This window comes from Palaemon carinicauda, chromosome 13, assembly GCF_036898095.1.
Source record: "Palaemon carinicauda isolate YSFRI2023 chromosome 13, ASM3689809v2, whole genome shotgun sequence".
NCBI classification, from domain to species: Eukaryota; Metazoa; Arthropoda; class Malacostraca; order Decapoda; family Palaemonidae; genus Palaemon; species Palaemon carinicauda.
The window spans coordinates 52347741-52361964 of NC_090737.1; the positions used below are offsets into that span (position 1 = coordinate 52347741).

Consider the following 14224-nt stretch of genomic DNA (forward strand, 5'->3'; position numbering starts at 1 on the left):
CGGAGGCGGCCATTTTGGACCGCTGTCCTACGCCATAAATGCTTTATTAAGTTAGTAGTACAACGTCCCCGGTATTTAGCTTTAATGAATTATAGCTATTTAGGCAAATTATACAAGTGAAGATAAGATTACATATGTAATATTTCCTCTTTTGTTAAACGTTTTGATTGTATATGATAGGGCCTCGGTGTCGTAATGTAACCGAGATCCAGACTTGAGTTAGGCTAGCCTAATGCGTTTCAGTATACTTTAGCAACGTTATCCCCGTTTATCCTCTTGTATCGTCTTATTAATTCAATCGGAGATAACACATCTCCTAGAATTACTAACATAATTCAATACTCGTCTCTTTTAGAGATTTAAAGATGAACCCTTCCTTCCTTCTGAGTGTCGCCATTAGGCGGCAACCCTATCTTTGGTCTTGCCATGGAGTAGTGTACTCCGGCTTGACTGGGATGATGTTTCTGTCTTTCCTCTTTGCCAGTGAGTATCCTGGCTTTGAATTACGACAGTATCTCAGAGAATTCAGTCTTGTTGTCGGCAACTCTACCGATGGGGGATTATTCATTCCCCTGCCAGTTTCACAGTTGCTAGCATAGGAAGCCCGGCTTCTCTAGTCCACAACCTAAAGTGGTAGTACAGTTGCCGCCACCTTCTCCCTTGTGGTCTAGAAGGCATGTCTTAAATCCGGCAATATCTTAGACTGAGGAATTGTTATTCTTCTGCCGCCCAAGACAGTGCCGGCATAGGAAACTTTTTCCTTGTTTTACTGCTGACAGTGGGAGGCCGACGTGCCGCCTTCTTTCTATGCAAAAATATAAGACCCTTTCCTTTCCCCTTGTGTCCTTTAGTGCCGTCAAAACATCTGTGGCCGGTATTTTACAATCTCCCTGCTTGCCAAGCTGATTACGATGCTGGCCGGGCTCTTACAAAGGCGGCTAAATTGTCGCTTTGACCTTTCCACTAATGGAAGCAAAGCTCCGGAAAGGTTGTGCCGGCCATGACGGCTGCCGGTGGGAGACCCATTACAAATTTGAGTATTCTTCAGTCCTCTTTTGGACTGCCATCCACAAACCCTGTAACTGGCAGTGCAGCTGGCAACAGATTTTGTGGCTGGATGGAACCTACAATGAATACATACTTTCCCTTTCCATTTGAATCCTCATTCTGGAAACGAGGCAGTAGAGACAGTAGTCCCTACAACCCTTATTATTGTACTAAACTATAATAATACTGTAGCCCTTCTATCCATTCTTTCTCTTTCTCTGTCGGCTAGTGCCACAAGGTGCTAGCCTACCCGTTAGTATGATGGCAGAACTACAGTATAAGACTATACAGTAGCCAGTATTCCTGCAGTATAGAAATACAGCAGTTAGGAAACTCCAGTATATAATATACAGTAGTATGATTTACCAACATATTCTGTGTGTCCTTTCACAGTCCATTGTTGACACCACCAAGCAAATGTTGAAGTGAAGTATTCCTTCAACATTCTGATGTATCCTAGATCATCGAAACATTAAATCTTTACCCTACAGTATTAATATTCACTTGTGGGAGAGTTAGTGATAGTATACACTGACTCCAGTACTACTCACGGGAGCTATTCCACCCTATATTTCCCGAATAAGGAAATTTTAAAATATTAATATTGAGTGACGTCACAGCAACTGTCTGGACAGGAAATACAGATATGTGTCTTTCCTATTTCCTTTCTAGCTTACTATCCTAAGCTATAATTATAATAGTAATGATTACTATTTACTACATGTGAATAATTATCAGTATGATAATTTATCCCATTCTCATTTCTCTCTTTCCTTCCTTACAGGAGGAGGGCAAGGTGAAATGTGCAGCCCTCTCCTGCAACCACAAAAGTAGGACCTTTTATGGCCATGAGAAGTGCAGGTCTCATGTTCCCCACTGCATCGTATTTGGATCCCTGAGGTACTGGAACCAGTATTTTTAGCATATAGTATTTAAATAATATAAACAACCTAATACTCATTCACCCTTCTCTCCCTTACAGGAAGAGCTGATGACGAAGTGTACAGGGGGGTTCTTCAACCACAAGAGTAAGAACTTTTGTGGGCATACGATGTACGAGTCTTATGCCCCTGCCGCATCGTATCTGGATCCCTGAGGTTCTGGGACCCGAAAGGTCACTCCAATCGCTTGATCTTGCTGACCGACGGCTATATAAAAGACATCCCTGACACTATGGAGTCAAGGGATACACAGCAAGGGAAACCCAACCAAGGTGAGTATGAGGCTTCCAAAAGAACTTTCAAGGACCTTATCTACCTAACAAACTTTTAAGTGCCTACTGTTCCCTAAGGTTCAATCGAATACATTTGTGCCTCAGGCACAGGGTCAGCCTCCCTCTAACCAACGGACGGTGGACACGGATATCAATGGGCACTACAATGGGCATTATTTTTTATGTGACATTCACGAAGGAAATTGAAATAATCCTGGGTCCATTGTTTTAAAAACACTTGCAACATGTTCGTGAGTTTCTGATGACTAGCTGGGAGGCTGTTCCCTTCCCTATATGTGGGGTCATCGAAGGTCGGTCATAAAGACCTGAGGAGCAAGTGAGAGGGTTCGACCATAAAGCAGATGACTCGGAGTCAAGGGGGTATCAGTAACGTCGTTGACATCCAAGTAAACTAAAGGTCTATCGTTGATGACGCCTCCGGCTTCTTGTACCAAAGTGACGAATTCATTATAAGTAGGATACAAGTGATACATGGCTTTTCTTAAATTACGTTTGGTGAAGCCTATTAGCCTTTCATAAAAACCTCCCTGCCAAGCGGCACGGGGAGTGATGAATTTCCTTGTCATGTTATGGGAAGATTTAAACCTCATCAATTACAGAGTGTTGCATAAGTTCAGTTAGAAGAGTTTGACCAAGTGGCACGGGGAGTGATGAATTTCCTTGTCATGTTATGGGAAGATTTAAACCTCATCAATTACAGAGTGTTGCATAAGTTCAGTTAGAAGAGTTTGACCAGCTTGGAAAGTGGAAGCATTTCAGAGACGATACAGTGTGGCATATCGAATCAAGCGGCAAATCTTCGCACTGCTTGCACAAATTCGATGACCGTTAACGAAGCTGTGACTTCTAGAGCTACGGTTCTGGTTGCTGCGCAGGTAAAAAGCAAGATGTAAACAAAATCTACTTGTGAATTGTATACCTTAAAAGCTCCAGTGAAATCTAAGCCAGTTACTCGGAAGGGCACTCTTGAAATGAGGCGATTTTGATGATACTGGGCTAATGGAGGCATTGGGTACGGGGCCGCTTGCACCTTCCGGTAATGGATACAACCACGCCAAACTTTCTTGATTTGCTCCCGCATTTGAGGAACCCAAAATTCTTTACGTAATTCAACAAGGATTGTTGAAATATTACAGTGCATTAAACGTTCATGCCATTGTCTGACGATAAGTGTCCAAAGGACACAATGATGTTCCAGCAATATGGGATCTACATAATCTAATTCCACGGGGGCATTAGTGAGATGGGAACTAGCTTTGAGAAGACCTTGGTTATCCAGGTAAGGTTTACGTTAGCCGATGAAAGCTCGTTCGTCTGAATTGAGACAAACATCTACACCTTGCACTTGCTTCAGAATGTTAGGATAACTTTGGGCCTGGGAACATTTCAAACTGACTGTTAAGGGTGGAAGGTTGAATTTATTGGTTAGATTAGGGCAACGTTGTGACAAGGGTTGTATCCATTGGGGAATTAAACGAAGGAATGCATTGTAGCACTTGATCGCGTCGTTAAGGGAGCTGTAATAATCAAACAGTCGTACTCCGGGGGGATCACGCCGAATAGGGCATGCACATATCTCCAGGTTAATAGAGAACCTGCTTTGATCTGGGTACTCTGAAGGGTTACTGAGTCAAGGAGGGCCTTATAGCCAAAAGTTATTCTTAAGAATATGCCTGACAGCGTCACCACGCGATGGCAGGTCCGCAGGATTGCTAGTAGTGGCAACATGCTTCTGGTTAAGATTAAAAGATAATTTAATGTTGATTATTTCCTCCATACAGTTAAGGACGTAAAGGGGGTTACTTTTATAATTATGGACCTACTGGAGGGAAGTTGAAGCGTCGGACCAAATAGTGACCGAAGCGTATATGCCAGGGCGCAGTTCTAACAAGTGTTTGGCTACACGACAGTCCAGTAAGAGCGCAGTAACCTCAAGTTTGGGAAGGGTTAAGCTTTCATCCATTTCCAACATACGCTTAGGGGTGACTCGGGCTTTAGCCATGAGAAGGCGAGAATTACCTTCCTGGGTGACTATGTAAGCAGCTACTCCGTAAGTGAGCTTGGAAGCATCGGCTAAAATGTGCAATGCTGGTTGACTGCCATATGCGCATTACGAGGGACTTTAATTTATTCAAGACCTTTGTAACTTTTGATGATATCACTTAGATCTTGAACTTGCTCAGGGTCAATAGGGGTGTCCCAGCCCTTGTCAGTCATCCACAGTTTTTGAATGAAGAGTTTGCCTAGAATTGTAACAGGCAAAATAAGACCAATAGGGTCTTAAATAAAAGAGAACAAGGACACGACCTTCTTTTAGTGTTGATGTGGGAATGACTTATCTTTAATTCAGGGGGTAATTTAACATTCAAGGTATCATTAGCAGTATCCCATTCAAGACCGAGGTAATCATGAATGCCTCTTTCTGTGAAATCGCTGTTAAGAGGGGCATTAGTCGTCCATTTGGCTAACGGCATGTTAGCCTTTAACATAAGTGCCTGATTGAGGGGCCTCTCACTCAGAATGTCTTTTGGGTCGACATAACAGCGTTGAAAGTTATCAATATAGAAACTGGTTTTGAGTGTCGACGCTAATCTACTGGACTGACTGTCCAAATGATGTTGCATAGTTTGGTTAAGTAAGTACGGGCTCGAGGTGGCGCCAAACAAAACGACTTTAAATCGATATGCAACGATCTTTGTCATTTCTGGATCTTCAAAGAAAAGAAAGCAACAGAAGTTTCTCTGTTCTGGGACAATCTCTATGCGAAGGAATGCCTTGGAAATATCTGCAGTTAAACCAAAGGGCATCTCGAGGAACATTAAAATCATCGACTGAATCTTCGATGCAAGATTGGGTCCTGTGTACAGAGAATCGTCCAGAGAAAAAGAATTTGGGTTCGCCCTGGATGAAGCGTTAAAGACAATACGTATAGGGGTGGTGGCTGAATTCTTAACTACTGGGTGATGTGATAAATAATGTACTTTTCCATCAACAGGGGTGCCTAAGGGGACAGGCTCAATAAAATTTTCTTCAAGATACTCATCCAGAATCTTAGGGTAATCAGTAAAAAATTGGGGGTTCTTTGATTTTTTGACTGACATGAGTTGGGCAAAGGCTCTAGCATAATTTGAATCGGGATGCTTGTCACTCTTGAAAGGTAGCTGAACAACATACTTTCCGGTTTTGTATTGAGTAGTTCTCTTGAAGAGATCAACTGCTTTCTCTTCAAGATGGCTGAAAGGTTCTTTAGTGAAACCAATGGTGTCAAGTTTCCAAAGGTTTTCAAGAGGCGGGTTTATAGTCATAGGCGAGTCAACATCAATTCAGTTAATGGTAATTGTGACTGCGCTGACATTTCTTGGGTCTTCAACAGGCCGTGACCAATCAGGCGACTCTCCCCATACCACGTAGCTGGCGGAAGTGCTAAACAGGTTTACACCTTGGATATTATGGGTACGCTTGAGGAGCCTGAGAAGATAATTGGCACCAAGAATGATCTCAATACTGGCAGCATTATCATCGGGACGTTGATCCGCGAGACGAATTCCATTAGCTTCTAGCGTACAGACAGTACAGGTGTAACCTGGCGTATTGATGCCTTTACCTACATTGGGACTAACAATAGCCACAATCTTATGTCTGCGGCTGCCGATTTTCATATTAAATTGTACTAGATCAGAACTGTTAGGGGGTTCGGTACAATTAAATGAGTTAAGCTGGAACACCATCTGTCCAACAGGTTTAAGATTTAATGATTTAACAACATTTGGGTGCACAAAAGTACGTTGTGCACCACAATCTAGAAAAACTCTTGTGGAGTGTTTAAATTTACAGGAGACTAAATTGGCAGTGAAAGTCAGTAATGCAATTGGGGCGAGATCATTAGGCTCAACACTCGCGGTGTTGTTGAGGATACAAGCAATGTGATTAAGGTTTACCGCAGGGGTATTGATACTTGGAGGGATAAGGGGTTGTGTGTCAAGGGGGTTATTACTGGGAGGTCTAATGGGTTGCATGTTAGGGGGGTTATTAATTGGAGGTCTAAGGGGTTGGGAGTTAGGGGTGTTATTAGCAAACCCACAAATGGGTTGGATGAAGTGGTTGGATACTGCAAGGATATTTGGGCATACAGGCAATTTATGACCCTGTTGACAGTTCAGGCAAGCAATGATTGCATTGCAATTGCTGGCAAAGTGTTGAGTGGAAACAAATTTTGTGCAACAATTCCTTTCTCGCAACTATGATATTCTACTTCTTGAATCGGGGAAATGGGGACATTTGGATTGCACGTGGTCACTATTACCACAATTTATACATTTACCTCTAGCTGTCCTGTTACTGGGGCCAGCTATAGGCCATCCATTTGATCGACTAGGAGACGTTTGTACATCCACGGACCGGACAGGCCCATTATTAACTTCAAGTTTAGGTACATGATTGTTCACATTGGAGGAAGGAGGTCTAGGCTGGTTAAATGATTTACCATAAGAGCATGAGTTTCCGTAACTGTTGGCTTGCGCGGGTTTATCATAGGTATGAGGTTTAGGGCCGTCATCAGGGCTGGTCATGAGCTTCATCATTTCCTTCGTGCGAGTATGAGCATGCAGGGCCCTTTTCATTTCGGCCAAGGCTACTTCCTCTCGATTGTAATATTGGTAAACTATACCTAGGTGGAAGGGTCTGAGTTTACTAGTGAAAACATGCTCTAACATTACCTCTGGTAAAGACGACCCAGTTAGTTATACATATTCAGTTTCTGTGTTGTCCCATTCCATGAGGAAACAACGGAGATCAGTGCTATCATCATTAGGGGAGGATGTTTTATAAAATTTATTTATTAGGAGGTGTTTAATCAGAACAGGGGACTCATACTCTCACTTAAGACTGTCTATCGATCTTTCATACAGACCCTCTGTCCACACTTGGTTACCGAGAAGTTTACGCATTGTCCCTCAAGAGTACGCAACAAAATGTATTTTTCTGTGGGAGAGTACTTGGAGTTTTCATGTACTGTCTGGCGAAACAAACTCCACTAGCCGGACCAACAATCTCTACGACCATCGAATGGAGGGGGATCAGGATCTGCAGCAACTGAGACGCATACAAACTGAGGGTTAGCGTTAGGCGCTTGAGGGGGATTTGAAGGGTTGATTTTCCCCTGTGTTACATGTTGAAGGTGCATCGTTTCTGCGTCAGTTAACAAACTGACAAGATTGGTTTAACTAGACAGGGCAGTGGGGTTGTTCCAATGAGGTTTCCACAAAGTTTTAAAGTCCCTGAGTTCCTCAAGAACTCTACCTACTTTGTTTTTACAGTGCTCTAAACCCTCAGGGGGTGCACAGGCAAAATCTATTGAGGAAACAGCTTTCAGAGTTATGTTTGCCTCTTCATAAATAAATATGATCTCCTGCGTTTGTTCTTCAACACAAGCATTAAGGTCTAAAGTAGCCGGCATCTCCACCGCCTGCTGGGGGAGTTTAATGTGACTGTCCTTGGCCATCATTTTTGGAAGACCACGTGTACGATGGTGCAGAAGGTCCACAAAAAAAAAAAAAAAAAAATATGTAGAGAAACAAAGTCAAACTTAAATAACACACGACACAGAGAATGTTACACACAAATGGTCACCGAGAAGGGTACAAAGGACAAGGTTAAAGGTAGCCTAACTATAACGAGGAACAGTAAACTGTTATGTCGGTACCTTCAGCCTCGCCTTCTTCTGGAAAGTTGAGTACCAGGTCTCAGTATTGTTTAAATAAGCTCTAGCTGTAAAGTAACTTCTACTTTTCGTAAAGTATTGTGTTTTGTGGCAGAGCTGTGCCGATACTGGACGCGACATTTTATGGCGTCGCTGTTCATGTTGCATGCTCTATTTAGTTAGCCAGAACAGCCCTTTCCTGTCATTTAACTAATTAATATTATTAGTTATTTAGTCTGCATTGCTAGGAAATACTTATATTGTGTTTTAGCACTCATCAGACTCGGTCGCTGTTCGACCCCATACTAGATCGCTAGCTTAGCCCCTAGGCTGGACAGCCTAGTGCTTGTTTTCATGCATGATATATACCAGTGTTCCTAGGTTAAGTTACGAAGATTGTGGCATTATTAAACATACTATTTACTGTGATGTAAGTGTTTTCGCCTTCGGGGACCATATAGGGGACTGTGTTGATTGTGTATCATCCCCTCCTAACGTAATGTAGGAACCCCTATATGCTCCCTAATCCCCCTGCCTGCGGGCATTCCCTCTGAGTAGTCTTGCTTTCCCTTCTATATAGGGGAATCTTGTCTACAAACAGAGTATTTATCACTTCTCTGTCTACCCTAAGGGAATGACCCTCCCTTAGGGTCGTGACTGAGAGATTAGGAAAGGCCCTGCCCTTCCTTAGTTGCACCTGGTTGGGTTACTCCTTCCTCCCTGTGACTAGCGATGTGCCTTTCAAGCCTTCCTGGCCTAGGAGTTAGTCCTCCTACTCTAGGTTAGCTCTTGGGGGTTGACTCTGCCTTATTATAGTTTGAGATGGTACATCTGTACCGTTCTCATTCTGGGCTACCTACCCTAGGTTAGGGAGCGTTCTCCCTTACCTTGGTGGCCGTTCTCATACAGAGTCTCCTCTATAGAAAGACCTATTCTTCCCCCTCCCCACCTATCCTTTGGTGTAGGCTTGCCTACACACATCTGTCCTTAGTCCTACAACTCTACCCTTGGGTGGAGTGGTAGGGCTAGTTGTTCTCCTGCTGAGCTGGCCGCTCTGGTACACATACCCTTCATAGCGTTCTATGGGGGTGGTTGCCGGCGGCAGTCCTGCCGGCGGGGGATTCCCCCCTCTTGAGTGCCTCTATCCCTCCCTTGGGTTACCCCAGGCACCCGGCCTACTGCCGGCTCTCTGCCGCCGGATGTTAGGAGTATCCACTCCTATCATGAGTGCACTCTCTCCGGAGGGATGCCGGAGGGGTATGGGATCTTACCCCTTCCATCGCTCCTTACCTTTCTCTCTTTCTATCCTGATGCTGGTCCCTTGCCGTTTCTACTGCCGGCGATAACTGCCACTACCTCAAGTGACATTCTTTCATAAGATGCCTCCCCCTCTAAGACGTCAGCCTCCCATGTGCCGGAGGCTGCCGCCTTCCGTCGACATACCGCCGACTTCCCACCCCTCATTTTACTTAGTAACAGCCGGCCGACTTTCGGAGTCGGCCACCCACATGCCGGCATTGATTGCCGGCAATCTAGGTATACAACCATATACATATCTATCTTATGAATTGATCCAAGGCTCACCATGCCGTCAGCCTTCAGCTGCCGGAGCCGGAGCCCCCTGCCGACGACCCCCGCTGTGCCGGCGGTCGCCACGATGGTATTATCCTTTAGATACTCAGTGTGTCTGTCTTGATGCTTTCCACCCTGCAGGACCGGCCTCTGGTGTCCCGTCGGTCTGTCGCCACCCTCATGAGACGTTAAGGGACATGCACCCCTTCCATGCCTGCTGGCAACATGCTGACAGTCAATATACTGCAGCCAGATGGCTTGGCCACTTCCATATAGGTACTGTATTGTCTTACCATCCAAGATTGTGGCTATGCTGTTTGATTGCACATTACAATATTCCAGCATACTCTGTGTATCTTAGTGCAGTCGATTGCCGGAACCTACATTTAATAAGGGGTTTATCCTATACCCCTTTTCCTCCAGGGATCTGATTGGTCTCAGACCCTGCTACACTCTGCGGGCAATTTCTGTTAGAAGCCTAGCTTGGCTCATCCATATGGATTTCCCTCATTGTGACCTTCGGACACAAAAGAAATTGTCTACAGATAAGGTTACGGTAACCAGCTGGGCGGGATTCACAAGTATGTGTCTATCTACTTCCTTTTCCCACTCATTAATATGAACCATTAACATGCCTTATAATCAAATTAATTTTAAATTTAGATTAAGATATCCTAATTTTAGAGTAATGTAAGTCATTCTTATGACTTCCATGTACTCATGATCTCTTTCTTTTACAGGAGGAGTATATGAAGTGTGAGAGCAACTTCTGCGGGGCGAAGCGGCCAGACTTCTACGGGCACAAGGCGTGCCGGACCCACACCCCCTGCGCCGCCAAGAAAGGGACCTGAAGTATTGGGACCCGCAGAACTGCACAGTCTGCAAGAGTCATTTGGTCGAGGCGTTTGACGATCCTCCATCTGCGGAGGCAAGGGACAACGCTAGAGAGAAGCTACGCAAATGGGTGCGTGGCTTCCAGAAGAACGCCACCGGACCGTATCTTCACAACGAAGACTTGAGGGCCGAAGCATCCAAAGACTCTGTGGTCCCCCGTGATCAGATTCCCACCATCCAGATCGTGGTGGAACCTGACGTTGTCATGGCCCAGTCCAAGCATGAGTGCCATCTAGATTCCGACAACGTGGAACGTATGTCGGAAGTGTCGGAAGAAACGGAGAAGAACCTCATGGGCGAGGAACTCGATTATGAGGAAGATCAGGTGGAATACCCTGATTCGGAGACCGAGGTCGCTCCTGCTCCTGCTCCCGCAGCAACTCCTGCACCGTCCGAGGAACCTGTTCCTTCGACTTCTGCACCCTGGACCCTCTTCCATCGGCCACTCAAGAGGTCTTCAAGGTACTTGAAGCCCTCATGGAAAGAAAGCTACGAGAAACTCAGGAGCAATTCCGGACGACTCTCGTCAGCCTTAAGCAACCGAAAAGGATTTCGGTTAAGGACCTCCCCACCTGCTCGGAAGCTAACCCATGGAGATATGCCGAGCATATGCCAATTAAAACTGGCAAAATCTACATTAGTGAAAGGGTTGGCTCTATCTTGCTGGAAGAAGTGGAGTTCTTCCCAAATTTTGAGGCTTATCCGGACTGTTACGTCCGGCTCAGGTCCGAACCAGCCTCAAAGGAGACCGAACCGAAGGAGGTTATTGTGTTCGATCTCACGAAGGCCCAAGCTATGTTATCCCAGGCGGGGAAGAGTAGGGGTTTCACCAACTCCAAGTTGCCGGCGCTTAGTAAGAAACATCCAACCTTCGTTGCGCCAAATGCTACGACCTTCCCCTTCATCGAAAAGGCCTTCACAGCAGTCTTAAAGGCAGTGGAGGAAGGGAATCCTTGCCCTGCACTGGAGGAGTGCAGACCCTTCTCCATTACTGTTCCTCCCGATGATAGGCACTGGAAAGACATCCAGTCAACCTTCACAGTGGGGAAACTAGAGCCTGACGTAGCCGGTCGTCAATTTAATGAGGACCTCCCAAGGCTAAATGATCACCTCCTTCGTAGGGAACAGGATACGAAGGAGAGGCTTGCCGCGTCGCTGTCCCACCAGGTACAGCTTGAAGTTATGGCCGGGGATACTAGAATCCCGGACTTTTATATGGTCCTAGCCAAATCACACTTGGCAACGGTGACAAAGAACCTATATAGCTTCACTAGGGTTCGCAGAGCCTGTCGTGAATTCGTGTTCGCCAACGCAACGGTGAAACACGAACCCCGGAGGCTAATTTCCTCCAATATCTGGGGCAAGTATCTCTTTCCATCTTTGGTGAAAGAGATTGTAGACAAAGCCGCCACGGAGAATAGGAACCTTCTCCACAAGTGGGGCATGTCACAAAAGAGGAAGTCCTCTCAGGATGATGGCCCTCAGCCTAAGAGGAAAACTCAAAAGCCGAAACCCCAACAACGTCAACAGAGACGACAGTTTCCGGGTCCCGCTACTCCCCAAGTGGCCACGCAGCCACAACAGACCTTTCAGTTGGTCCCCCAACCGGTGGTGTCGCAGTCACCAGTCTTCACCCCTGCGTATGAGCAACACTCTACTACCTTTCGTCCCAGAGGTAGGGGCTCAAGCAAAGGCTCCGGCAGAGATTCTTCTCGCCGTCCCTCCAGAGGCAGAGGAGGAAGGGGAGCTAGCGGCCAAGGTGGCAAACACTCGGGACACCAGAAGCAATGTAGTGCTTCCGGTGGGAGGAAGACTCCGCCAATTCCAGGATCGTTGGACCTTCGATCCCTGGGCACACAGCATCGTCAAGAAGGGACTAGGCTGGAGCTGGACTCAACCACCCCCAGCCTTCCAGCAATTCTTCCAACAGTCAACCCCGCTCCTGGAAGAATATGTCCTAGAACTCTTGAACAAGAAGGTGATCAGGAGGGTAAAGTCAACCAGGTTCCAAGGGAGACTATTTTGCATTCCCAAGAAAGATTCCGACAAACTCAGAATCATTCTAGACTTATCCCCTCTAAACAAGTTCATTATGAACAACAAATTCAAGATGCTGACTCTGAAACAAATAAGGACCCTTCTACTTCAAAGGGCCTACACGGTCTCCATAGACCTGGCGGATGCCTACTGGCACATTCCAATGAATCATTACGCTTCCTCTTACCTAGGATTTCGACTCCAAAGGAAAAGTTACGCCTTCAGGGCCATAACCTTCGGGCTCAACGTGGCTCCACAGATCTTCACCAAGCTGGCAGACGCAATCGTCCAACAGCTCCGTCTTCAGGGTGTCCAAGTGATGGCCTACCTAGACGACTGGTTAGTCTGGGCGTCATCGCCCGAAGATTGTGTAAGAGCCTGCAACAAAGTTACCCAGTTCCTAGAGCATCTGGGATTCAAGATAAACGCCGAGAAATCTCGCCTCTCTCCAGCTCAGAAGTTCCAATGGTTGGGAATCCATTGGGATCTTCAGTCACACCGCCTTTCCATCCCACAGAAGAAAAGGAAGGAAATAGCAGGGTCTGTCAGAAGACTTCTAAAATCCAAACGGATCTCAAGACGACAGCAGGAACAAGTCCTCGGCTCTCTACAGTTCGCCTCTGTGACAAACCCAGTGCTTCGCGCACAGCTAAAGGATGCCGCGGGAGTCTGGAGACGTTTCGCATCCATCGCTCGAAGAGACCTCAAGAGACGGCTTCCAAACAGACTTCACTCACTTTTAAAGCCGTGGTCGGAAGCAAAGGCCCTAAAAAGGTCCATTCCTCTTCAACACCCGCCTCCATCGATCAACATCCACACGGACGCTTCACTGGAGGGTTAGGGAGGCCCCTCCAACCAACGACAGGTTCAAGGAACATGGTCTCCCCTATTCAAAATGTTTCACATCAACATCTTGGAGGCCATGGCGGTTCTTCTCACCCTGAAGAAACTCTCCCGCCTCCCTCGATCCACATTCGTCTGACTCTGGACAACCCGGTGGTAGTCAGATGTCTCAATCGTCAGGGCTCGAAATCGCCCCAGATAAATCAGGTACTTCTTCTGATCTTTCGTTTGGCAGAAAAGAAGAAATGGCACCTGTCTGCAGTTCACCTACAAGGATTCCGCAACGTGACGGGGGACGCTCTATCAAGGACAAGCCCGATAGAGTCGGAATGGTCTCTAGACGCAAGGTCATTCTCCTTCATCTCTCACCAATTCCCGGAACTTCAGATCGATCTCTTTGCGTCGAGCGACAACAATCAACTTCCTCGATATGTGGCCCCGTACGAGGACCCCAAGGCAGATGCAGTGGATGCTATGTCACTGGATTGGAACAGATGGTCCAGGATATACCTGTTCCCTCCCCCGACCTTCTGCTGAAAGTCCTCTCCAAACTGAGAACCTTCAAAGGGACAGCGGCCCTAGTGGCTCCCAAGTCGCCCCGGAGCAATTGGTACCCTCTGGTCCTGGAGCTGCAGCCCACGCTGATCCCCCTACCGGGCCCAGTTCTCTCTCAACTAGTACAGAAGTCGACTGTCTTCGCTTCATCACTGAAAGTCAGGGACCTTCATCTCATGATTTTCTCTCCTTAGCCGCAAAGAAAAGGCTTGGAATCTCGAAGAAAAGTTTAGACTTCCTCGAGGAATACAAGACTGAATCTACAAGACGGCAATACGAATCTTCCTGGAGAAAGTGGGTCTCTTTCGTCAAGGCAAAAAATCCTGGGGAAATCACCATTGATT

At 46.3% G+C, this 14224-nt stretch overlaps 1 protein-coding gene across 1 annotated transcript; it reads right to left on the bottom strand.

Moving 5' to 3' along the window:
- Positions 1-4408: 4408 nt before the first annotated feature.
- Positions 4409-5586, bottom strand: LOC137651569 (uncharacterized). The gene is made up of 2 exons (XM_068384797.1): positions 4887-5586; positions 4409-4524 (listed from the first exon to the last, which is right to left on the bottom strand). The coding sequence occupies exons 1-2, from the start codon at positions 5584-5586 to the stop codon at positions 4409-4411; spliced, it is 816 nt and encodes a 271-aa protein (XP_068240898.1).
- Positions 5587-14224: the final 8638 nt, after the last annotated feature.